Below are 27,256 nucleotides of genomic sequence, written 5' to 3' on the forward strand. Positions count from 1 at the left end.
AATGCTTTCAAGGTTCATCCATGTTGTAGCATGAACTAGTACCTCATTCCTTCATATGGCAGAATAACATTCCATTGTATGGATTACCACACTTGGTTTATCCATTCATCAGCTGATGGACATTTGGATTGTTTCCACCTTGTGGTTATTATGAACAACGTTGCTAAGAACATCATGTACAAGTTTCTGTTTGAACACCTGTTTTCAATTCTTTTGGGTATCCAACTAAGAGTGGAATTGCTGGGTAAAATGTAACTCTACCAGGCTGTTTTACAAAGTGACTGCACCATTTTACATTTCCACCAGTAGCATATGAGGATTCCGATTTCTCCACATCCTTACCAATATTTGTTATTACAGCCATCCTAGCAGACGAGAAGTTCACTGTGGCTTTGATTTGCATTTCCCTGATGACAATGTTGAGCATGTTTTCATGTGTTTATTGACGATCTGCATATCTTCTCTGGATAAACGTCTTTTCAGATCCTTTGCCCATTTTTTAATCATTAGCAATTTTTAATTGTTAACAATTTTTTAATTGTTTTAATTATTAGTTTTTTGTTTTGTTTTGTTTTGTTTGGTGAGGAAGACTGACCCTTAGCTAACAAGTGTTGCCAATCTTCCTCTTTTTTCTAAGGAAGATTAGCCCTGAGCTAACATCTGTGCCCATCTTCCTTTATTTTGTATGTGGGAACGCCACCGCAGCATGGCTTGAAGAGCAGTGTGTAGGTCTGTGCCGGGATCCCAACCCGTGTACCCGGGGCCACCGAAGCAGAGGGTGTGCACTTAACCACTACAACACCAGGCCAGCGCAGGTTATTAGTTTTTTATTATTGAGTAGGAGTTCTGTATATATTCTAGATACCAGCTCTTTATCAGATATACGATTTACAAATATTTTCTATCATTCTGTGGGTTGTCATTTCACTTTCTTAATAGTGTCCTTTAAGGCACAAAAGTTTTTAATTTTGAAGTATAATTTATCCATTTTTTCTTTGGTTGCTTATGCTTTAGGTGACATAACAAAGAATCCACTGCCTAATCCAAATTGGAAAGTGTGAATCCTCCAACTTTGTTCTTCTTGCATTTCTGGATCTATTTACGTATCAATTTTAGGATTAGCTTGTCAACTTCTGCATAAAGGTAGCTGAGGTTTTGACAGGGATTATGTTGAATCTGTAGATCAAGAATCGCCATCTTAACTATATTAAGCCTTCCAATGCACGAACATATGATATCTTTCCATTTATTTAGGTATCCTTTAAGTTTTTTTCAACATTTTGCAGTTTTCAATGAACAAGTCTCACAATTCCTTTGCTAAATTTATTAATAAGTATTGTATATTTGTTGGTGCTCTGATTAGAAGAGCACCAAGTTAATTTCGTTTTCAGGTTGTTCATTGTTAGCGTGTAGACATACAACTGATCTTGCATATTGATCTTGTGTCCTCCAACCCTGATGACTTCATTTATTAGCTCTAATAGGTTTTTTTGTGGATTCCATAGGATATTCTATATACAATATGTCACCTGCAACCAAAATGGTTTCTTCCTCTCCAATCCGAATGTCTTTTATTTCTTTTTCTTGCTTAATTGCTCTTACCAGAACCCCCAGGAAAATGTTGAATAGAAGAGGTGAAATCAGATCTCCTCGTCTTGTTTCGGAAAGGCATTCAGTCATTCACCATTAAGTATGATGTAAGCTTTGGGTTTTTCATAGATCCCCTATGAAATCTATGGGGACTTCAGGTTGAGGAAGTCCCTTTCTATTCCTAATTTGTTTGGTGTTTTAACAACAAAAAACATGAAAAGGTGATGGCTTTTGTCAAGTGCTTTTTCTGTGTCTATTGAGGTGATGATGTGATTTTTGTCTTTTATTCTATTAACATTCTATTGATTTGATTTTTGTAAGTTGAACCAACTTTGCATTTCCAGGTAAATTCCACTATATCATGGTATATAATACTTTTTACATATTGCTGGATTCAGTTTGCTAGGATTTTGTTGAGGGATATTGGTTTGTGGTTTTAATGAGAATTAAAATATTCTTTTATCTTCTATTTTTTGGAAGAGTTTATAAAGCATTGACGTAAATCCTTCTTAAGTACTTGACAGAATTCATCAGTGAATTCACTCTTCATTGGCTTTGCTTTGTGGGAAGATTTTTTTTGTTACTAATACAATCTCTTTTCATGTTTCAGACCTATTCAGATTTTCTATTTCTTCTGGAGTCAGTCTTGGTGTTTGCATCTTTCTGGGAATTTGTCCATTTCAACTAGGTTCTAATTTGTTGCTATACAACTGTTCATAGTATTATAATCCTTTTTATTTCCATCAGTTTGGTAATTCTCAAAATTAGTCATTTGAGTCTTGTCTCTCTTTTTCTTGGTCAGTCGAGGTCTTAAGATTCTTCAATTTTGTTTATCTTTTCAAAGAACCAACTTTTGGTTTTGTTTTCTTTATTATTTTCTATTCTGTATTTTATTTTTTTCATGTCCCCTCTTTATTATGTCCTTACTACTCTTGGCTTTGGGTTTAGTTTGCTCATTTTTTCTAGAATCTTAAGGTAGAGCATTAGATTATTTGAGATCTTTCTTCTTTTTTAACAGAGATATTTGAAATTATAAATTTCCCTCTAAGCATTGTTTTAGCTGTATCCCATAAATTTTGGTGCATATTTTCCTCCACTCATCTCAAACTATTTTCTAATTTCTCTTGTGATTTATTCTTTGATCCATTGGTTATTAAGAAGTGTGTTTAGGGGCTGGCCCCGTGGCTTAGCGGTTAAGTGCCCATGCTCCGCTACTGGCGGGCAGGGTTCGGATCCCGGGCATGCACCAATGCACCGCTTCTCTGGCCATGCTGAGGCCACATCCCACATACAGCAACTACAAAGATGTGCAACTATGACATACAACTATCTACTGGGGCTTTGGGGGGGAAAAAAAACATGGGAGGAGGATTGGCAATAGATGTTAGCTCAGAGCCCGTCTTCCTCAGCAAAAAGAGGAGGATTAGCACAGATGTTAGCTCAGGGCTTATCTTCCTCACACACAAAAAAAAAGAAGAAGTGTGTTTAGCTTCCACATATGCCTTTAGAAATATTATTCTGTTCCTCTATTCTTTCATTACTGTCTTCTTTTGTATTAAACAGATACTTTCTAGTATACTATTGTAACATTTTTGTCATTTCTTTTACTAAATTACTTTTTAGTTATTTTTTAACAGATGCCAAGGGAATTATAATTAGCATCTCAATTTATAACAATCTAGTCTGGATTAAAAACAACTTAATTTCAATAGTATATAAACTTTCCTCCTATATAGCTCCATTCCCTTCCTCCTCTTTTATGCTGTTGTCATACAAATTACATCTTTAAAATGGCATGACCATCAACACAGATTTATAATTATTGCCTTGTATAGTTGCCTGTTAAATCAGATTGGAGGGAAAAAAAAGTTACAAAATGTAAAAAATACACTGATACTATCTCATATTTAACTCTATAGTTGCCTTTAATGGTGCTCTTTATAATTTCATATGCTTTCAAGTTACTGTCTAGTGACCTTTCATTTCGGCTAGAAGAACTTCCTTTGCTATTTCTTGTGGGGCAGATCTGCTAGCAACAGTTGCTCAGGATTTGTTTATCCGGGAATTTCTTAATTTCACCCTCATTTTGAAGAACAGGTTTTTGCTGAATATAGAATTCTTGATTGTCAGTCCTTTTCTTTCATCACTTCAAATACATCAAGCCACTCCCCTCTAGCCTCAGTGGTTTCTGATGATGAATCAACTGTTAATCTGAGGATACTTTGTACGTGATGAATCACTTCTTTCTTGCTGCTTTCAATATTCTCTCTTTATCTCTGGATAGTTTAATTATGATATACCTAAGTTTGGATCTCTCCGAATTTACCCTCCTTGTAGTTTGTTGAGTTTCTCGGATGTGTAGATTAATTTTCTCATCAAATTTGAGGAGTTTGGGGCCATTATTTCTTCAAATATTCTTTTCTGCCCCTTTCCCTCCTTTCCTTTTGGACTCCCAGAAGTTGGTATGCTTTGTGGTGTCCCACAGGTCTAGAAGCTCTGTTCATTTTTCTTCATTCTTTTTTCTTTCTGTTCTTTAGACAAGGTAATCTCAACTGATCTGTCTTCAAGTTCATGGATTCTGGATTCTGCCTGTTCAAATCTGCTGTTGAACTTTTCTAGTGAATTTTTCAATTATTGTACTTTTTTTCCCCACTTCAAAATTTATATATGTATGTAAAACTGATATTCTCTACTTGGTGAGACACTGTTCTCATACTTTCCTTTAGTTCTTCAGATATGTTTGCCCTTAGGTCTTAGAACATATTTAAAATAGCTTAAAGACTTTGTCTAGTAAGTTCAATGTCTGGCTTTCCTCAGGGATAGTTTCTTTTGATTTCTTTTTTCCCATGTATGGGTCATATTCTTTGTATATCTCATAATTTTGTGTAGAACACCAGACATTTTAAATAATATAACATGGCAACTCTAGGAATCAGATTCTCCCTTCTCCCTGGATTTTGCTGTTGTTGCTCCTTCTTGTAGTTGTTGTTATTTGTTTAGGACTTTCCTGAACTAAATCTGTAAAGTTTGTATTCTTTGTCACATGTGACCATGGAAATCTCTGCTCAGCTAGCTTAGTGGTCAGCTAATGATTGGAGGCAGATATCTTTACATGTCTGAAACCAATAAATCTCCCAGTCTTTGTCAAGGGTCACTGTATGTGTGTTGGGGCACACCTTCAACACTCAGCTAGGCAGTTTGCAACTCTGCCTTGTCCTTCACTTTCTGCTTGCACAGAGCCTGGCAGTTACCCAGAGGTAAGAGATCAGGATCTTCTCAGGTCTTTCCTGAGTATGCATATAGCCCTGGGCATGTACACAGCCTTATGCATGTGCATGGCTATCTAGATTCCCATGAATATGTGGGAACTTTTCAAAGCCATTATGGAGACCTCATTCCCCAGCTTTTCCCAGCATTTTGGTTAGTTTTTGCCCAGCTGTTATCTACTGTATCAGGGAGTTGCAATGTTCAACAACTGCTTCTGACTGTTTTTCAACAACATGCCTAGGGAAAAGGCTATTCACGCTGGGCAAGCTCCAAGTCAGGTTAAAGACAGCCTTGAAGTGGGGTCTTCCAGGGAACTACCCAACAGGTTGAAAAATGAAAACTCTCTGGGAATGGGGCTTTGAAGGAGCTCCAACTCCCTTCTATTCAGTCCAGTGATTGCCATACTGCCGATTTTCATTGGCCTTCAGAGCTGTTGGCTTTCCAGGCTACCATGGAACAGGGGACGGAGGGATGTGAACAGTGCAAGTTAAAACGCTACAAAAAGCACTCTCTTTACCAATATTCAGCCTTTTTTCTTGTATAAACACTTCCCAGATTACTATAAGCCTTCGATGAATTTCCTGAGTTCTGACAAAGCTATTCTGACACTTTTTGCAAGTTTTCTTGTTGCTTTTAGGGAAGAAAGAATTTTCAGAGGTCCTTACTCTAATATTTCGCTGATGTTCAATCTAAAACCTTACTCTTCACCAACACACTACAGTGCCTGATACACAAATGACTGTATTAAGTATTGAGTAGAACTGTGGACAGAATACTGGACAGAGATTCTAGATTTCGGGTCATATCCAAATCAGTTTTAGTACCTAGTCATTTCTGAAAACAGATGTTTACTGGAACCCTTCTCCCACTTGCAGAAACTAATGGGAGCACATTAGAGGCACACAGTCCGTTGAGTGGGGTGGGGAAGGGGAACAGGTTATATGGGAACCATTAAAGCTCTCTATCTGCAGACACTATTTGAATGGCTTCAGCTTCTCTCCCTGTAGATGAAGAAACTGAATGACACTTTTAACTCTCTTGTTCTTGCCTCTTATTCCAACGCCATAGCTGAATTCCGTCTCTTGCCTAATCTTTTTAGACTGATTACAATTCCTCTTTGGCTATACTTTCATGTAACTGCAAAAGAACCAAATAAAACATCACTGCTCTTCTTTCTACATACTGTATAATTCATGGTCAAGTTATGATCTCCCCTGTACTCTCTAATCCACGTTCTTTCTTACTCAGGAGGAGTAAATCAGAAGCAAGGTGGATGATACCACTGAAATACCTGTTTTCCAATATCTCACTGCTGACCAGACAAATCATTATCATTTCTCATTCTACCTCCCAGAAAGGCCAACATGTAGCTTCACTCAGGCTGCCTACTTATAGTACTCCACTAAGAACATTTTATGGTTTCCTAATCACCATTATACACATTCTACAATTGTAACAGATTTATTCTTAAAAAGAATAGTGAAATTGAATTAATTTTTATTCAAAGGCCTTAAAATGGCATTGTGTCCTTTCATTTGGAAATATAAAATAAAAATAAACATGTAAAAAATAAAAAATAACAGTTAAAACTAGATTTTATAATGATCTTCTCATTTGTGTTCAGTTGGCCTGATGAAGAAAAAGAACGTCAGGGAATTCCTTAAGAATGCCCAGGATTTTTTGGTTCACCATCAGGATATTTGTTGACAATCAGCTAAGAGTCCACTGAGATTTTTAATAAAGATACTCTCAAAGGAAGTGAAAATATATTGTACTTCTGCAGTCTACATCTTCTTTCTTCATTAGAAGTATTATCTTTGACCTCTTATTCTCATTCAGTATCTGAACTTGGTTACCTTCTGCCTTCCATATATTCTGCTTCTGCTTAAATAACCTCCAATTCCTGTTTCACCTTGATATGTCTGCAAATTATTTATATATATGGTCATTATAAAAGTTTTGAATCTACTACTTAAATCAATTTTCACATTCACAGTTATTCCGTTAGTTTTCATTCTGCAGTGCTACAATGTTCTAACTTGATGCTACCCTTTTATCCCAAACCCGCTAGAAAATAGGAGGTGGTAAGTGGTGTAGAGGAAGTAAAAATGCTAAATGCTGGCACTGACATTAATATACTGTAATATAATTATTCTCTGTAACAAATTTGCTCAGTCATTGCTTCGAAATGCAAATGAATTATAGTTTTTCTTTTCCTTGATAAAAAGTGAAATTTAAAAAGTCTGTCCAAGGGGAACTTCTAGGGTGTTGGTAATATTTTATTTCTTAACCTAGGTGATGGTTCCAGGGGTGTCTCACTTTGTGATGATTCTCTGAGCTATACATTTTCATTTTCCACACTTTTCTGTATGCATGTTCTATCCCAGAATAAAAGAGTTTTCACAAAGAGTTTATTATATGGAAGCTCTATGTTGGCCAGAAGGAAAAACTAGATTAGAAAACAAAAAGAATCTAGAAATTATCAAAGTAGAGATAATAAAGGTTCAGTTTGCTGATCATTAATAAGATTGTATATCTTTGTACAATTTGATAATAATATACATACAACCAGCTTTCACAAATAATATTTTAAATACCAAAGGAGCATATAGACAATGTGAATAACCATTACAGAAGACAATATATTTAATAGTAAATACAAAATCTTAGCAGGATACTTAATTTTCAAAATTTATAAGTCCACTGTAATAAATAAGAACCTATCTTAAAAGAAAAACTTTTCCTAAAGCTTTTTGCAAAGATAGACTCTTAGAAATAACTTTGTAAAAGGCAAAGCAGGTTTAAGATATTTCTTTTATTTTCCAAAAACTACAATTCTCCCTATCTACAAAGACCAGTTTGCATACATTATAATCTGAAAAATATTTCCAAGTTCAATTAGTTTTTGCCTCTCATTTTATAAATACTATCTTGCAAATATATTTATTCATTTGAAATATATACAAGCTGAATTTAAAGTTTTACTGCTATTGCACATGCCAAAAAGCCATATAAGTAAATCTAGCAGTCCTGAAAGCCAGGTGTGTCCTAGCACACTTCTACTGAAGCTTCTCTGGGCAGAAATTTTATTTTAAACGACTACACGTATATTAGAAAATCCTCACTATGCAGCAATGGTCTATTTAAGGCTAGAGCTACAGCAAGCAACAGTGTGGTTTCTAGTAGGTTAACAAGTGCTTATGAAGATGCCCTCCCACAAAATGTGAAATGGGATATTTTATGATCTAAGGGGAGGCATAAAGAAAAAGTATCCTGCTCTATTTCTAAATTTCAAAGTGAAACCCAATGAAGTGAGTTAAGGGTAAAAGGAAAATAAAATTAACACTTCATAAACAGATACTTTACATGTATTATCTGATTTTACCCTCATAATTTTGAAAGCAGTATTAACACTCCAAGAAAAACTGCTAATGGTGGCAAAATCAGTCAAGAGAAAACACTTGATTGATTACTGAAGCCAGGTTATCTCCACTATCCTACACTATCTCCACCCTCATTTTTCTGTCTCTCGATTTATGCTTCCACATTAAATTATGTTTCATTTGTAGTAAAAACTATGGCATAAGAAGAAAATAGAGAAAAGTATCAATGATAAATTCCATATAATTAAATGATAATTATCATTTCACTCTTTGCTTAAAAATCATACCAATGTCTTACTGAGTGCCTACTAAATACTAGGTGCTCTACACTCATTATTCCTATCAGTATTTGTTAATAAAAATGTACCAAAACATATGTATACCCATACACCATATATCCACTTAACTCAATCATGTAAAGTTCACTCTTTAGATCTGAAACATATATTAGGGTATGGTAAGAAAACAGTACAGAATAAAGTTATGTCTACTCCTTGGACAGGTAAAAAATTAAAAGATGAAGCATGGTAGAACACTAATATCTACTGCTTACCAGTTTTTCTCTGACTGTGTCTTTTCCCAGCTTCCCTGAAAGCAACCATGGCTCTGAAAAAAGCTCGGAGAACTGCCCATCGGAAAACAGCTACGGGATCAATTCCAATCATCCCAGAGATAAATGCATTCTTGCTACTTCTCAGAAGAGCTACAATGTCAGGGCGCATATGATCTGTATTTTTTTCCCGGAAATCCTACATGAAAAAAGTACCAGTGTTATTTTTGAAAAAATTATTAAACCAAGAAGATAATGGGTGACATGTTTGAACACTGGTTGACTAAGGACTATAGAAGTGATTTCTGTTCTAGGCTAACTGGACCAGACATCTTCCATAAAGTCCCATCCAACCCTAAAACTACTGAATTCTATAATACATTTGAATTAGAATGAATACTCCACAATTTTGTTGCAGCTTCTTAAACACTGGTCAAGGAGAGCCTCTCTGAAGGGGTATCACATAAAATGACAAGAGAGTCCAATAACAAAAAGGAGCCAGATATGAGAAGACCAGGCACAGCATTCTAATCAAAGGGAATACCTACTAACTATAGGTGGTGATGAGTTGGACAAGTTAGGAGAGAAGCAATAAGACCAGGGGCTGTAGCATTCTGGGCAAGGGTAAGAGTGGCAGAAGACGAGGCAAATAAATAGGCTATGTAAGCCAGAGTTAGGAGTTTGAATTTTATTTAAGTGTAAAGGAAAGCCACTGGAAGGGTAATGACATGAACTAACTGGTGTTTTGTAAACACCACTGGTTGCTGCAGAGGGAATGAACTGTGCAAAGAATGGAAAAAGGGAGACCAGCTATTACAATATTCCAGATAAGAGCTGACAGTGACTTGGACTGTGTCGGTGGTAATATGGAAAGGGAAAATAATGATCATATTTGGGATATGTTTTAGAGGTAAGGCCGAAGGACTTGCTGGTGGATTAGAGCATGGTGAGAGAAGGAGGGAATTAGATTAATGCCCATATTTTGGGTTTGAGTAACTAGGTGGATGGAGGTGCCATATACTGATATGGTGAAGACTAGAGAAAAGAGAAGAGGACAGGAAATGAGGATCAAGAGACCAGTTTTGTCCAAGTGAAGTTTGAGACGATGAGGATAATGATAATAGCAAGCAACATTTATTGAGAGGTTACTATGTGTGTGGCACTCTTCTAAGCATTTTACATGTGTTGTCTCATTTAAGCTCATTTCATCCTCCTAGCAACTCGATGTAGATGATATTATTCCTATTTATAGATGAGGAAACTGTGTCACAGAGAGGTTAACTATCTTGGCCCCTATCACACAATAAGTGGAAGAACAGATGTTCAAACACAGCCACTCAAAACCACTATACTATGTCTGCATACAGACATCAAGTAGGCAGACGGATATATGTGTCTGGAGTCCTATAGAGATTTCAAAAAATACATTTGGTTATCACCAGCATACAGATTTTTTTTTTGGTGAGGAAGATTGTCCCTGAGCTAACATCTGTTGCCAATCTTCCTCTTTTTGCTTGAGGAAGATTGTCCCTGAGCTAACATCTGTGCCAATCTTCCTCTTTCTTTTTTTGTATGTGGGACGCCTACACAGCACAGCTTGATGAGCAGTGTGTAGGTCCGCGCCTGGGATCGAAACCCGTGAACCCCAGACCGCCGAAGCAGAGCGCACGAACTTAACCACTGCGCTACCGGGCCAGCTCCAGCATACAGATTTTTAAAGCTGGATATTACCTAAGGACTGTAAATACTCAGTAAAAACCAGCTGCCAATGGGTGTTTGAAGGTACAGAACCCAAGAAAATAGGTTAAAATACACCATAGAAGGACAGACAGGGCAAGAATTTTACACTCCTGGAAGAAGGTCCCACACTGATACACATAGTCTAGGCATTTGGCTACAATCACACCAAGAGGGAAGGATTACAACTTGGTGAGTAAATCACTCCAAGTTGGTGCAGCGTCACAGAACAGCTCTAACTCAGAATTCTATGAGGAGCGTGACTAGTATGACATCATCTACCCTCGTTTCCAGGAGACAGCTTGGCTTCGTCCTATTGCCTTTAGGGCTTTCCTTTCCTAATTCATCTTTGTTCTCCTGAGAACGGGGGAAAAGGGAAACAAGCCAGAAGTCTTGGTCCTTGGTTTATCCCTAAATACCCTTTGAGCAAAAGTATGTATCATAAAAGTTAGTAAAACTGAGTAAGAATATTCAAATCCAAATTGTCACTACCATCACCACCACTACCACGACCAACTAATACCTTCCAAGGGCAGACAAGATGGCAGGCACTAAGTTAAGCACTATACATGACTTACTCAATTCTAAATAAAGTAGAACCAATTATAAATCATACTTTACTGATAAGTAAACAGACCGGTAAAGAAGCTTCCCAAAGTAGTGGGGCAGGAACTGAAACACCGGTCTGTCCTACTCCAAAGACCATCCCATCCTATTAATAACTACAGTATACAACCTAAAATTCCAGAATTCTTTTCCATGATGACTGTCAAATGTTGAGAGAGACCTTCGTTTTCCAAATGTAATGCTCTCACCTGTCTTCATATTTCTAGATTTCTAAAGTACATGTCATTAACAAATCACATCATTCCTCCTGAAACTCTTTTCTCTTGGGTTCTATAACAATACGTTTTGTGATTTACTACTTACCTCTTGTGCTGCTCCTTCTTAATCCTTACTGCTGGTTCCATATTGGAAATTCTTATGGTTTTATCTTGTGTACTTAAATATTTTTCACTCAATCACCTTACATCAGGTGATCTCAACCATAATTCTGGCTTTAAACACTATCTATATGATGAGGCCCAAATCAGATCTTTCTTATTATATCTGAGATCCATTTACACATTTTAAAAGAATCTCAAACTTGAATGAGAATGCATAAGACTAGTATTACTTAAATGTTTGGAAGCATTCACCAGAAAAACCAGGTGGGCCTGGAATTTTCTTTGAGGAGAAGTTTTAAACTACTGATTTAAATTATTTAACAGACATAAGATTTTCAGGTTATCCTATATTTTCTAGTGTCAGTTTTGGTAATCTGTGTTTTTCATGGAATTTTCCACTTTATCTATGTTGTCAAATTTATTGGCAAAATATGTTCATATCCTTTTAATATCTGTAGGGTATGCAGTTAAGTCCCCTTTTTCATTCCTGATATCCATAATGTGTGAATCTCTTTTTTCCTATCATTAGTTATTTTCCATTACCTTTTACTTACCTTATTTTCTGTTATGTATTCAAGGAACTTAACTTTTGGCTTTGTTAATTTCTCTATCGTATCTTTGCTTTTTATTGCGTTCATTTCTGGACTTCCCTATATTATTTCCTTCTTCTAATTTTCTGGGGTTTAATTTGTTGTTATTTTCCTAGTTTCTTGACATGGAAGCTTAGATAATTACCTTCCAACCATTCTTCCTTTATAACATATGCATTTAAAGTTATAAGTCATTGTTTAAATGCATCCTACATACTTTGATACACTGTGTTTTCATTAATGTTCAGTTTAAAATATTGTCATTTTAATTGTGATTTCTTTTTTGACTCATGGGTTGCAATAGAAGAATTTTACTTAATTTCTTAATACCCAAAGACTATCTAGTTATCTTTATGATATACCAATTAGGTCAGCTGTTTAATAATGCTGTTCGATTTTTCTGTTTTTATTGATTTTGTGTCTGCTTATTCTGTTAGTTACTGAGAGATATGTATTAAAACCTACAACTACGATGATGGACTTTGCTCTCTTTTTGCTGTATATATATTGAACTGAAGTTAGTAGGTACATATAACTTTTGATGATTATGTCTTCCTGTTGAACTGATCCCTTTTATTGTTATGAAATGTGCCTCTTTATCTCTAACAATACTTCTTGCCTTAAAGTCTACTTTGATAATAATGTAATTACACCAGCTTTCTTTATTTTAGTGAGGGTTTGCATGGTATATCTTTTTCCCATCCTTTTACTTTCAACCTACATGATAATATGGATGAATAATCACAGATACAACTGTATATATTGTATGATTCCATTTATCTGAAATTTAATAACAAGTAAGACTAAGGATAAAAAATTAGGATAGTGGTTACCTCTGGATGGGGAAGAATGAGCTGGGAAGGGGCATGAAAGAAATCTGTACACTTTAGATTTGTACACTTTATGCATCTCACTATATGTGATTCGATAGCTCAAAGTTTTTTGTTTTTATTTTAAACTTTATTTTTTTAAATCTTTTTTTTAAATTGAGATATAACTGACATTAACATTGTTTAAGGTAAACAACATGTTGATTTTTTTTTTTTGAGGAAGATCTGTCCTGTGCTAACATCTGCCAATCCTCTTTTTTTTTTTTTTTTTTTTTTGCTGAGGAAGACTGGCCGTGGGCTAACATCCGTGCCCATCTTCCTCCACTTTACATGGGATGCCGCCACAGCATGGCTTGCCAAGTGGTGTGTCCATGCACGCCCGGGATCCGAACCAGCAAATCCTGGGCCGCCACCGCAGAGTGCGCACACTTAACCGCTTGCGCCATGGGCCAGCCCCCAACATGTTGATTTGATATTTATATATTGCAATATGACTACCACTGTAGCATTAGCTAATACGTGTCCATCAAGTCATATAATTATCATTTCTCTTTTGTGGTGAGAACATTTAAGGTCTGGTTTGTTAACAACTTTGAAGACAATGCTATAATTACAATGTTAACTAGAATCACAATGCTGTGCATTAGATCTCCAGAACTTACTCATCTTCTAATTGCAAATTTGTATCCTTTGCCCAACATCTCCTCAATTCCCCCACCCTCCTGCCCCTGGTAACCAACATTCTACACTCTGTTATTCTTAATGTTTATTCTAAAATCTGTTCCTTCCTGTCTTTTTCATCTCAGGATGTAGCACCTCAAATTCACCCATCAGCTATAGCCAGAAGTCACCTACTTACTTAGAATCCATCAATAAGGTCTACTAATTATACCTCCAAAATATATCTCATAACCATCTAGATCCCCTCTGTCTCTACTGTCACCCCTGTTATTCAGTTTACCTTAACATTTCACCTGAAGTATTAAAAAGCTACCTAATTGATCTCCCAGCTTCCACTCTCCACTCTGCTATTCCTTCTCTTCAAAGTAATCAAAGCACTCTTTTAAAAACACATATTTTTTACATCCTCTGCATAAAATCTTTTCATGGCTCCTGGCAATAATTCCAACAAAAACCAAACTCCTCTAACTTGGTCTAGAAGCCCTGAAGAATTAACTTGCTGTCCATTCTCTGAATTCATTCCATGCCACTTGCTCCCTTGCTCACTATAATCTAGTAACACTGGCCTGTTTTTAATTATTTTAACATATTAAAGTCTTTCCTATCTCACAGCCTAGAATATTCATCATCTCAACCCCTCACCCAGTAAATGTTATTTCAGGTAATCTCTCAAAATTTAACTTTCTCAGAGAGGTGTTCATGGATCTACAAACTCAAAATCCACTATTTCACTACTTTTTCTCATAGAATCCACTCATTTATTTATACCACATACCCCCAATTATCTATATTATACAAACACATGCACATATATGTATACATGTGTATATGTATATATATACATATGTATGTATATGTACATAGAGAGCCAGGAACATGTCTGTCTATTTATCACTAGATCATTCCAAACACCAAGCATAGGGTCTGACACATGCTCCGTGTTTAATAAACACTTCCTGAATAAGTGAATCAGTGATGAATGAATGAGTGATCTTAATTTTGACTCATCTCAAGACTCAGGAGAAAACGTACTGCTCCACTATTCTCAATATTGTCACCACCTCGCCTGGGAAACTGTCTTAAATGACAAGCTTAAACATCAAGTGGTTGAAGGGTAATGGACTCACCAATTACAAACAAGAAATGGACAAAATTATGAAGATTCCCTTCCACAGGAGTTAAAGAGTTTCAGTATGTTCATTAGGAGTGCAAGTTCACAAACACCTAATGGTGCAGGAAGACATGAAGCTTCTGTCAGGCCTCGTGGATGCAGAGAAGAGAAAAATTCAACAAACTATGTAGATGAACTAGTGGGTTTAAGACATAATGATGCTATCCTTTAAGATCTAAAAAGGCTATTAGAATGGACTGGCATCAGGTTCCAACAGGAACATCACCTAAGACAGTAAAATACTGCAAGGTAGAATCTGATTTTTAGTAGTATCCTTGTAAAATGTCTCCAACTATTACTGATCAAGAGCCTCCACAAACTACAAAGAGGGTAGTCTAACAGGGATGGTGAATATATTCAAGAACACACCTCTGCCCTGGAGGCATATCCAAAGAGAAATTTACTGACCTTTATTCCATATTTTACTTTCCCAGCGTAATGCTTTATGATGAAAGCAGGCTCCATCACAGCTGGAAATTCAATGTAAGAATTCTCTTCATGTTGATGCTTAAATTTGTCTAGCAGTGTTTGATTTGTAGCCTGTGGAAAGCTGAATTAAAAACAAAAACAAAAACACTAAAGAAAGATGCAGCAGCTAATATAGTCTTTTAAAAAAAATCCATTATAATTCCAATGCCATCTAACACACTTAGCAAATTACAAAGTTTTCACCTATATTATCTGATCTGATTCTCATAACAAGCTAAAAGGTGAGTATGACAAGAATTGGTTTTCCTGTTTTATGGATGAAGGATCAAAAGTTGTGATTTGCCTAAACTCACACTATGCAAGTAGCAGAAGAGAAATTAACTCAAGCCTTTAGATATTTAGCTTTGGTTGCATTGTGCTGTACTACTGTAAAACCTGTAGGATAATAAAAACTAAATCACATGTTGTTTGGAGTTGTGAAAATTAATAAACAGAAACCTCATTAAATTGGATTCCAGAGGCCAAAAAGGAGAGCTCTCACATTCTAGATGATTGTAGAGTCTAACAGGAAGAGGATCAGGCAATGAGAGACTGTCACAACTTAGCCAATAAAAAGCTACTACACATGCAGCTCTCAATTCCTCCAATGGGCTCTTTGTTTACAATAGCCTTCCCAATTTCCTCTTCCCTCTATAAAAGAGTTTCTTTGCTCTTTGTTGAGGGAGACTCGTACTTACCTTGCCATGGTTGCAGACCTTGAGTTGCAATTCTTTGCTGATCCCAAATAAACCCATTTTTGCCAGAGAAATAACTAGCTATCTATGTGTTTAAGGTCAACAGGGTGAAGAACTTCCAAAAAGGGAATGACCTCTCAATGCGGACAGGTCCTTTAAATCCAGTCATTTTTTGTTTTCCTACTTCTTCATGTATAAATTAGGTAGTAATTTCCTTACCTATACCAGTTGCTATATATTTTTATATTATATCTAATATTATTTCAAATATACATCAATGGGTTTGTACTCACTGATCAGTATTTCACATCCAGGAATGAAATAATATTTATTAAGAAGTAATTACGTAATAGCAAATACAGAAATATAAAAGTACAGAAGTGAAAAAAATCACTAGTGACTGGGAATAATAAAAAGGTTCACAGAAGATATAGGAGGCAATTATGAGCTAGAAGTTAAAGGGTGGGAGAAGTTTCAAATAGAGGAAGTAGCACTGACAGAAAAAGGAGAGAGTAAGTCATCTTTCAGAGAATAGTTTCATTTAATAGTAGCTGAAATAATAAATAATGTGACATGAGGTTGTAAAGAGGCTGTACGAGATCTAAAGTGTAAAAATGATTCCAAAATTACAACAAAAATGGTTAATTCCGTAGTATGTATTGGAATTAGGAAGGAGGATAGCCTTTTGGTGTCAGATAGTCATAGTTTAGATTACCAGTTCCATCTGTGACCTTGGGCAAGGTAGGTAACCTTCTTTAAGAACTGGTTTCCTCATCCATAAAATGTTTTTATGGATTTTTATCCATAAAAACATCTAACACTAGCTGGCATCCTATAGGGATGACATAAACGTTGTCTACTTTTGTGTGTGTGTGTGTGAGGAAGACTAGCCCTGAGCTAACTTCCATTGCCAATCCTCCTCTTTTTGCTGAGGAAGACTGGCCCTGGGCTAACACCCTTGCCCATCTCCCTCTACTTTATATGGGACGCCACTACAGCATGGCTTGATAAGCGGTGCGTAGGTCCGTGCCCGGGATCCGAACTTGCAAACCCCGGGCTGCTGAAGCGGAGCAAGCAAACTTAACCGCTGTGCCACCGGGCTGACCCCTGTTGTCCACTTTTTTATGTTGCCAACACTGCCATTTTCCTAGGCCTGCTTTTGCATTCAAATAGTATCCCTTCCTCAAAACATCTTCACCATCTAGCTTTTCCTCTCCATTCCAGAACTCTAAAGCCATTCTAGAATGGATTATAACTCTTACAATTTCAAACAGACAGTACAGCAACAGCCTCTATAACAGCCTCAGTGATTCTAATCTAACCCTGTTTCAAGTCACCAAAATATCAAAATAAATTTCCCTACAATAGTGCTTTAATCATGTGCCTCCCCTACTCAGAAAAATTTACCGTCACCAAAGCAAAGAGACGGAATCCAAGCTCTTAAGCCTAGACCAACCCAATCTCTGCAAACTTATGCCTCACTCCTCCACAGCAGAATGCTTCTCTTCAGGAAGGATGCTCACCTCATTGTCTCTAGGTAAGGGCCTATTACCTTCTAATCCTCTGAGTAATCGAAAAATTTGTGATTTATTCTTCTCTTACTTTTAAATGGAGAAAAGAAATTTTAAAAGGAAGGAGGACAGACATGAGAACAGTCTTTATTCCAAACAAGGAAAGATGGAAAGGAAAGCTCACATGTCCTGCATTCAACAAACATTTATGGATACATACTACATTATCAAGCAAAAGAGCTTAGAACATTTTCAACCTCTCTTTATAGGTACACGGCAGAGGGAAATCAGACATTATTGCTCATTTCAAAAGCTCTTCATCTAGTGTTCCGCAAAGGCTATCTGCAAGGGTAGCCTTAAATTAGTGTTTCTATGCATATAAGAAGAACCTCCGGAGCTTTCAAAAAGACCAATGCTTGAACCCCACCCTCCTGTGATTCTATTGAATTGATGACACATCAGTACTATTTATAAGTTCCTCAGGGAATTCTTATGAGCAGGCAAGACTGACAAAACGCTGTTCTGAATGCCCTAATCTTAATTTCAGTTTGTTAAAATACAGGTTCTGATTCAAGAAGTCTGGAGTGGAAGTTTGAGATTCTGCATTTCTAACAAGCTTCAAGGTGCTGCCAGTACTGTCAGCATATCACATTTTGAGTAACATAGGAAAGACTGGTAACACTCTTAATATCCTATTCATACCTAACTTTGCTTACACTATTTCTCCTTTCTAAATTCCACACGGCATCCTTTAGAATCTAGCTTAAATAACTTGTCCAAGGTCAAACAACCAGTAGATAGCAGAGACAAGATTAAACAACACTTCTGACCTCAAACCCACCAATCTAAAGCACTACAAACACACTGAATGAAGCAGGAACACCACTAAGGTATACTTCATGTTACATATTCTTTATAGAACAAAATATTTTTTAGAGAAAAAATAGTCTAAGCGATTCCCAAAATAGCTCTTCTTAAACGTGACTAATTTCTATTCAACCTCTCTTTATAAAGGTACATGGCAGAGGGAAAATATTTCATGCCTTTGCATCTTCTGTGATGTTAAAGCATAGAGACAAAGGTGGTCCATTTACAAGGGGAGGTAATAACAACAGGACTGACTCATAAAGTGATGAAACTAGCATTATGATTAAAATTTGTATGGAGGAATAAATATAGAAGTATAATTGAAGGGACGATTAAGAGGTTATTCAGTCCAGTCTCCTACCTACAACAGTACCCTGTCAGATGATGCAAAATAATTACTATAATGGGAAATTTTATTACTTTATGAAGCAACTTGTAAGTTCTTCCTTACGTTGAGCCAAAATCTGTCTCCCTGTAATTTCTGGCCACATGGCTTAACCCCAGAAGCTTTTGGGTAACAGCAAAGAGGTGACATTCTCCGCAATGGGCAACATTTGTATCTATGTGAAGTAGCAAGTGACCAGAAAAATATAGTCTTTGTATAATAAGATGTACACTCAATGAAATTTTTCTTAAAGAATGACAGGCCAGACAAGACCCTTTTGCTCTATTCATGTTTTAATTATACATCCACTATCTCAATTGCTGCTCACAACCACCTTAAGATATACAGCAGACAGTACTATCATTTATCATCATCATTTCCTTTTTGCATGCAAGAAACCTGAGGACCAAGGATACTAACAGATCTGCTGAGGGTACTTAATAGAGATGGGATATACCCTGAACTTCTGACTCTACAGCCTAAGTATTATAGGGAAGCAATCTAGAATAATACTTCAAAGCACAAGTTTATTAGTCAGAAATATCTGGAGGGTCTGAATCTCTAGTCCATCACTGACTACCTATATGATCTTTTTCTCAAATTGCTTAAACTTTTCTGTTCTTTTTGTTACCATAAAATAACTCAAACAAAAGAACTGCTTATCATTTCATTATCTACCACAATGGTTCTCAACAATGAGTGTCAACATCATCTTTGAAGCTTTCCAGAATAAAATACACCAGAGGTAAGATATGCAAGCAGAGTTAAGAACCACTAACCTTACTATTTCATAAGCAATAATATATGTTTCAGGGCATATAGAGCAATATAAGAAACTTTTACCCAACTTTGGACATAAAGTTAAAATATTTTTTGTGTTAACATCATTTTAATTCATTTAGATTAACAGAAACAGACCAGTGATAGAGAAGGTAGATGTAACTGTTAGAAGTCTCCTTTCTAATATATTTTGCATTCTGCCATATTACTTTATATTTCTATGTAGCAATTGTGTGTATTTATGGCATATTAATAATGTAGCATATAACTTACCATACAAACCAGGATATTCTGAGAGTAAAAGTAGGCACCTTTAATAACTAAGCTGGACAACAGGCATAAACTTCAGATTGTCCCATGCAAACCTGATGTATGGTCATCCTACTTATGATAGTAAATCCCCAATATTTTATATCCTAGTTTAATGAGTATAATACTAAGCTGGGAATCAGGTGACCTAACTCAATTTCTAAATACTTAAAGAGTCATAGAAAACCTACATAACTCCATCACTTTGGTTTCTTTAATTCTAGATTTGCCATTTCTTAGGATAATTTAACTATAAATAACACTTTATTAGAGCACTGAGAACACTGTGGAGGATGCTATATGAAGCTTTATTTCCGAAGCTTAGAAGTTTGATATATTGAACAGTGTTGACAAGAGATGGCAAATAATAGGCATATGTTGCCACTTATCACCTGCATAGCCAGGGCAGACATCACTAATCTATCATAATAGTCTTTTTTGCTAAATACGAAAGCTGCAAACACATATCACATATAACTCTCAATTCAAGACGGGAGGGGGCTAGCCTGGTGGCATAGCAGTTAAGTTCATGCACTCCACTTCGGCAGCCCGGGGTTCGTGGGTTTGGATCCTGGGCACAGACCTACACACCGCTTATCAAGCCATGTTGTGGCAGCGTCCCATATAAAATAGAGGAAGATGGGCATGGATGTTAGCCTCAGGCCAATCTTCCTCAGCAAAAAAAGAGGAGGATTGGCAACAGGTGTTAGCTCAGGGCTAATCTTCCTCAAAATAAAAAAAAAAAGAGGAATACTTAATAACAATAAAAATACAGCAACAAATTTAACATCAAAGTGACTCTGTAGAAGAAATCTGAAAAAACTCAAGGAAAAAATGAGTTCAGTAGTGAAGTCTATCCAATTTTCCTATGAATACAAAAACACATGCAAAAAAATGCATACAAGGGAAACTCTGGCTCTTTATTTGATAATGTAAGAAGAAAGTTTAGGACTTAAGAAGACATGAAAAGCCCAAATGCCCAAATACAAAACTGAAAAGAATCATACTCACTTGCTTTCTTCATCTAAAAGATGGAGTAGTCCTGTTGGTTTCTTGCTAATAAGATTTATGCAACAAGTATTATCAATATAATCTATATTGTGCCAGCTGATACCTTCAGTTCTATATTCCTCCTAGGAAATAACAAATTAACAATTTATTCATCTTGCAGAAAATAATAGATATGTGATGATAAAGGCTGAAAAGCTTTTACCAGGCTTAAAAGAACAGTCTAAACTTTTCCCTTTTAAATCACTAATCCACACAATAAAAGAACATAAAATTTGTTGTATAAAATCTTGATAGAGTGTATGTCTGTGTACTTTAAAAAGTACATGCAACCAAATTTTTTTATTAGAATCCTATTTGTGATACCATTCAGATTAAAATTTAAGGCTGGATTTGTTTTAGCCACACTATCTGATGACTGCACTAAGGAAAAATATAAAATGAATAAACCTGATTCCTCCCACATGACTCTAAGCCATCAGAAAGGAGTATTTGTTGGATCATCAACAATGAATTTAATGAAACAATGTCTGGGGAAAGTGGAAAACCATCACCTCCAGTAATCACCGATATAAATCATATGGAATTCATACACACTTAATTTTGGCAAAATACAACACAGAATATTTTCCCTAAAAAGGGGGAGAGGGTTCAAATTCCACGATTAAAAAACTCAAAGCTCAGGCCTTGAGCAACTATTTAAAACCCTCTTATGAAGCCCCCATTACTCCTTACTTTTTCTCTGTCCTGGGAAATATTCCCTGTGACGCTTTTACTTTTAAACGGTTTTTCAGAAAGATGCCCCTGAGAATCTAAAAGAGATAACTTTCTACACTGCAGTGATATTTAGGCACCAAGTAAATATCCTGTTCACCTGATGATTTTAGTATTCACTGATAACACGTGCACACTTCTCTGCAAATATGGTGGTTTTGCGAAATCGTGATTTTGTAATTTATCATTTTTTGGTATTATTATTATCTCGTAAAGAAAAATGGGCCCTATTATAAACTATAGTTACTCTAATTGCGGAGGTAAATGCTTAATTCTTTCCTTTTAATTAACAGTTTCACAAGTAAGTAATTGCTATATAAAGGTCACCCTTAAGCAGTGGTAAGAAAGTGTTTTTTTTCTGTTTCTTTTTTCTTTAGCACGATTCTTGTTTTTCTTTAGCATGGATCACAAGCATACTAGATAGTACAGGCATACGGATTTTTATAGACATTACTAGCAGTCCAAAACCTCTCCTCCTCCCCTCTTCCCAATGACGATTCAGACCCTCTTGCTCAAAGTTAACTATTATCTCAACTTCTAATACCACTGAAAAGATTCACCTGTTCATAAACATTATAGAAATAGAATCATACAATACATATTCTTTTTCTCTGGCTTTTTTTTTTCTTTACTCAACACTATATTTCAGAGACACATCCATGTTGTAGAATGCATCTAAAGTTCATTCATTTTAATGGCTGTAGGGTAGGGGTTGTGGAACTGCACATTCACTCATTTATGCATTGTCTATGGCTGCTTTCTCAATATAACAGCAAAGTTGAGACCATACAGCTCAGAAAACCTAAAAGACTTATTTATCTGGTGCTTTACAGAAAAAGCATGCCAAAATCTACTAAAGAGCATTAGTTCTCAAACTTTAATGTACAAGAGAATTACATGGAGAGCTTGTTAAAACACAGACTGCTGGGCCCCATGCCCAGAAGTTCTGAATAACCAAGTATAGGGTGGGGTCTGGTATTTGCATTTCTAACAAGTTCCTAGGTGATGCTGATGCTACCAGTAAGGGTAAGGGAAGAACAACACTTTGAGAACCAATGTGGTAGAATACCTATATACAATTTATTCACCCATAGTACTATTAATAAACATAATTGTTTCCAATTTAATTATCATGCATTATTAAATTTTATCATGATTAAAAATCATGCCATTATGAACGTTTCTGCACAAAACTTTTGGTGTGCATTTATATACATTTTGAGAGTGAAAACACAGGCTTATAAACTACACATGTATAACCTCAGCAGATACTGCCAAATAGCTTTCTAAGTTGGTGATACCAATTTATGTACCCATCATCGGCGTACAGGACTTTCCTGTGCATGGTATCTTAAACTTTATTGATCTTTTTCATTTTAGTTATTCTGGTGAATGCCTAGGGGTATCTCCTTGTGGTTTTAATTTTAATTTCCCTGGTGACTAATAAGTGAAAAATCTTTTGCTATGATTACTGCCCATTTGGATGTCTTCATGTACCTATGTTCATGATAAAAAACTGTTAGGAAACATCATCGCCTTGTTCTCTACCTTAGGGGGAAAGCCTTCAGTCTGTTTTCATTAAGTATAATATTAACTGTAGGTTTTTTGGTAAATGCCCTTTATCAGGGAGTTCTCTTCTATACCTAGTTTGCTAAGGGGTGTTTTTTTTTTTTAATATGAATGATAGGTCATTTTATCAACTGCTTTTTATACTTCTATTGAGAGCACCATGAGTTTTTTTCTTCTTTGTATTAAGCTGATTGATGGTTAGATGTAACACACAGTGGGAAAAAATTCCATTTGGGTCTGATGTAGTTTCCTTTTACATATCTTGCTGGATTTAGTTTGCTAATATATGTGTTTAGAATTTTTGAATCTATGTTTATGAGGGAAACTGACATTAATTTCCACTTCTAGTAATATCTTTGACAGATTTGCGTATCAATGTTATCCTGGCCACCTAAAATGCACTGAGAATTGTCCCCTTTTTTCTATTCCACATAAGAATTTATGTCAAACTGATATTATTTCTTCTTTCAGTGTTGGTAGAAATCACCAATCGAGCCACCTTGGCTTACAATGTTCTTTATGGAAAGGTTTTTAATCACATATTAAATTTCTTTAATAGTTACAGAATCAGATTTTGTATTTCTTGTGTCAGTTTTGCAGAGTTTTTTTTCATATCATTTGACAAGTCTACTTATGGACATAAAGTTGTTTAGTGTATCCTATTATCTTTTTAATATGTGTAGGATCCACAATAATGTCCTCTTTATCACTGGAATTCTGGTTATTTATCTCTCTCTCTGTCTTGGTCTTTGTCTCTGTCCCTGACTCAGATGAATTTCTTGAGGGTTTTATCAATATTGTTAGTCATTTAAAAGGATGACTTTTGACTTTGTTGATCCTCTTTTATGGTATATTTGCTTTCACTTTTATTTAATTTCCTTTTTTATCTTTATTATTTCCTTCTTTCCACTTTCCTTTGGCTTAGTTTGCTTATCTTTTTCCAATTTTTGGGAGGGATACTTCGATCATTGCTCTTCAATCTTAAAATCTTCTAAAAGCTATAAAATTTTCCTCTAAATACACCTTTAGTGTATTTAGTCACATTCTACAAGTCAATGTGGAACATGTTCATTAAATTCAATATATTTTCTAATTTTGTCAACTTCTAGGCTACTTAGAAGTGCATTTCTTAATTTTTAATCATACAGGTATTTTCCAGTCATCTTTTTTTTGGTTTCTGGAATAATTTCATTACGGTATTAAAATCTGTGTGATTTCAGTCTTTTGAAAGTTGACCCTTGCCTTATGGTCCAGTATATGAACAAATTTTGTAAATTTTTGCAGTTATCTACATACGTCAAATAAATCTTTGCTTTAAAAATCTTCTATATTTGATACAGGCCTCAGGCCCAGGGAAACTAGCATTCTGACCTGAAGGGTAGGCAGGAGTAGGTACCCACAAAAGCACCCACCTCATCCTCCGGGTGCTTTAAATCTTCCACATCCTTACTGATTTTTTTGTTTGCTTATTCTATCAGATTTTTGGTGAGGTATGTTAAAATATTCCACCAAAATTGCAAATATATGTTTCTTTTTTAGTCATTAATTTTTGTTTTACATACTTTGAGGATATGTTAGGAATCTACAAATTTGGAACTGTATACTTTCTGCTGAACTGATCCTTTTAGCATTATCAAATATTTCTTTTTATCTCTAACAATGTTTAAAGTGTGATATTAATACAGCTATACCAGCTCTTTTTTTGTTAAGGTTTACTAAATCTTTTTCCATCCTTTTACTTTTAACTTTTCTGTATGCTTATATTTAGTGTCTCTCTTATAAGCAGCAATTTAGTTTTGTTTTATATCCAGTCTGACAATCTTTGGCTTCCACTTGGAGTAAATAATCCATTTATACTTAATGCAATCACTGATATTTGTGGGATTAAATCAACCATCTTACCATTTGCTATTTGTCCTGTTTTCTTAGTATTGCTTTTATTCTTCTTCCCTGGTTTCTTTTGGATTACTAGAGTTGTTTTTACTCTACTTACTCCCTGTACTAACCTGACAGTTCTATATTCTTTTACTATTTGGTGGTTACCCTAAAATCATAACACACATCCTTAATTTATCATTATCTAACACAGAAAAAAATCTTCTATCACTTGGCATTTAACACAAAGATCTTAGAATACCTTAAATTCCATGTACTCCCCTCCTGACTTGAATGCTATTGTACTCATGTATTTTAGTTCAACATAAACGTTAAACCACAAAAGATATTTTTATCTTTGTCTAATTTAGTTAATATTCATTTAGATTCACCCACTCTTTTACAACGTTCATTACTCTTCATTCCTGCCTGAATCTCTGAGCTACAATGGGGATAATTTAGCTACTACTCAAATAACATACTTCGGTTTTAGGGAAAATACCCCACTGTCTTCTGACATCCACTGTTTCCCCTGAAAGACTGACTTCCAGCCTTATTGTTGCTTATTGTTGCTTATTGTTGTTTTAAGTTTTGGGAAATTCTCAACTATTACCTTTTCAAATATGGCTTCTATTCTGTTCTCTCTCTTTCTATCACATAACATCTTTCCAGAATTCCTATTACATATCTGTTAGACCTTTTCATTATGCCCCATATGTCTCATACTATTTTTATTTTCTTTTTTACCTTTATTCACCAGGCTGGGTATTTTCTTCTGGCCTGTCTTCCAAATCACTAATTTTCTCTTAAGATGTATCTAACTAACTGTTAAAAACTATCATTGTATTCTTAATTTTACTCTACTTTTTAGCTCTAGATTTTCCTAAATTTGGGATTTTTTTTAACAGTTTATAGTTCTTTAATAAAAACATCACTTTTTAAAAAACTTTCTTAAAACCATTCTTACTTTAAAGTTCATGTCTGACAACATCATTATCCGAATCCTCTATGGTACTGTCTATTTTCTCATTTCTGTTGGTTTTCATTCATGTTGGTTTCCCTCCTTGTAGGTCTTTAAAAAAAAATTCTCAGTTTAAAACCTAAATGCTGGATCTTGTATATGAAAAATTATAGAGGAAGGATGATCTCATCCTCCACTGGAGACTGAATTTGCTCTTGGAAGGTGGTAGAGGACTAAGAATTCTATGCTATTTTAACCCAGTCAGGAACTGAGGTGATTTTAAGCTGGGGTTCAGCCCCCATAATGCCTGATCTATTTCTGGTTTACCTTTATTCCTAAGATGTAACACTTAGAGGTCTCTACCTAAAGCCTGTGGAAGTTGCCAGGGGGCTCCTCCTTGTTCTTAAATCTGGAGAAAACCCTGTTACATTTCTCAGATTCTCAAGTATGGCTCTTTCAGAATCAGGAGCCCTCTATCAGAATAGAGAAATGTCTCTAGGAACAAAGCAGTCCCCAAATTTTGAGCTCATCTCCTTGGATTTCCTTCTTATAGCTCTAAGCCCTGTAATACTTCACTTACTTGAAGGTACTTCAATGCCTTCAAATATATTTTGTTCAGTTTTTTTAGGTGTTCTGCAAGGCAAGTTTGGTCAAAATTTCCTAATCTGACATCCCCAAAAGTGGAATAGACAAAAGAAAAAAATCACTAGACTATGAACTCCTTCAATAAGATCCTTACACTCTAATTTTCTATCTTCAATGCCTAGCACAGTGCCTGACACACAACTGTTATTCAATTTACTGATGAATGAACAACCTGAAGGATAATTCTGAGCAAGTAAAAGAAATAAGAAGAGAGCAGTGTTACAAATGACAACAGGAAATATATTTTCAAATCACAGAAACCTCTTTCGGTCTGTCTCTTATTCCACATTGTCTCTACTAAGACCTTGATTCAGGACTCAGAATCACTCACCCACACTACTTCAACTGGCTCATAGATTACGTCCTTCCCTCCATTTCACCTCTCTTCAGTCCATCTTCCACAGTTCCAATTCAAGTCCTCTGCTAAATATGCTTCAAATAGCTCCTCATTCTCTAAAACAAAAATTCTAACCTTCTCTGCATGACAAATAAGGGCCACAACTATCTCACTCTAGGCTATTTCACCAAACTGATCTCCCTTCATGCCTCCATCCTCATATCCCATATTTTACCTACAGTGAACTATTCTCAGTTCATCAAAAGTGCCGTGCTGTTTTATGCCTCACAGTTTTAAGGATATTGTTACCTTTGTTTCAAATATCT

General features: G+C 35.6%; 1 protein-coding gene across 16 annotated transcripts in view; it reads right to left on the minus strand.

Moving 5' to 3' along the window:
• MYO9A (myosin IXA) overlaps nucleotides 1–27,256 on the minus strand; it is a 273,318-nt gene that overhangs the window by 136,233 nt on the left and 109,829 nt on the right. For all 16 annotated transcript variants that reach the window (XM_087428635.1, XM_087428628.1, XM_014780883.2 and 13 more), the window contains 3 exons: nucleotides 20,773–20,894; nucleotides 15,155–15,296; nucleotides 8,794–8,989 (listed from right to left, as the gene is read on the minus strand). In XM_087428635.1, coding sequence (XP_087284761.1) covers nucleotides 8,794–8,989; nucleotides 15,155–15,296; nucleotides 20,773–20,894 — 460 coding nt within the window. The remainder of the gene's footprint in view (nucleotides 1–8,793; nucleotides 8,990–15,154; nucleotides 15,297–20,772; nucleotides 20,895–27,256) is intronic.

Source organism: Ceratotherium simum, chromosome 3 (genome assembly GCF_057802395.1).
Source record: "Ceratotherium simum simum isolate JZ-2026a chromosome 3, ASM5780239v1, whole genome shotgun sequence".
NCBI lineage: Eukaryota > Metazoa > Chordata > Mammalia > Perissodactyla > Rhinocerotidae > Ceratotherium > Ceratotherium simum.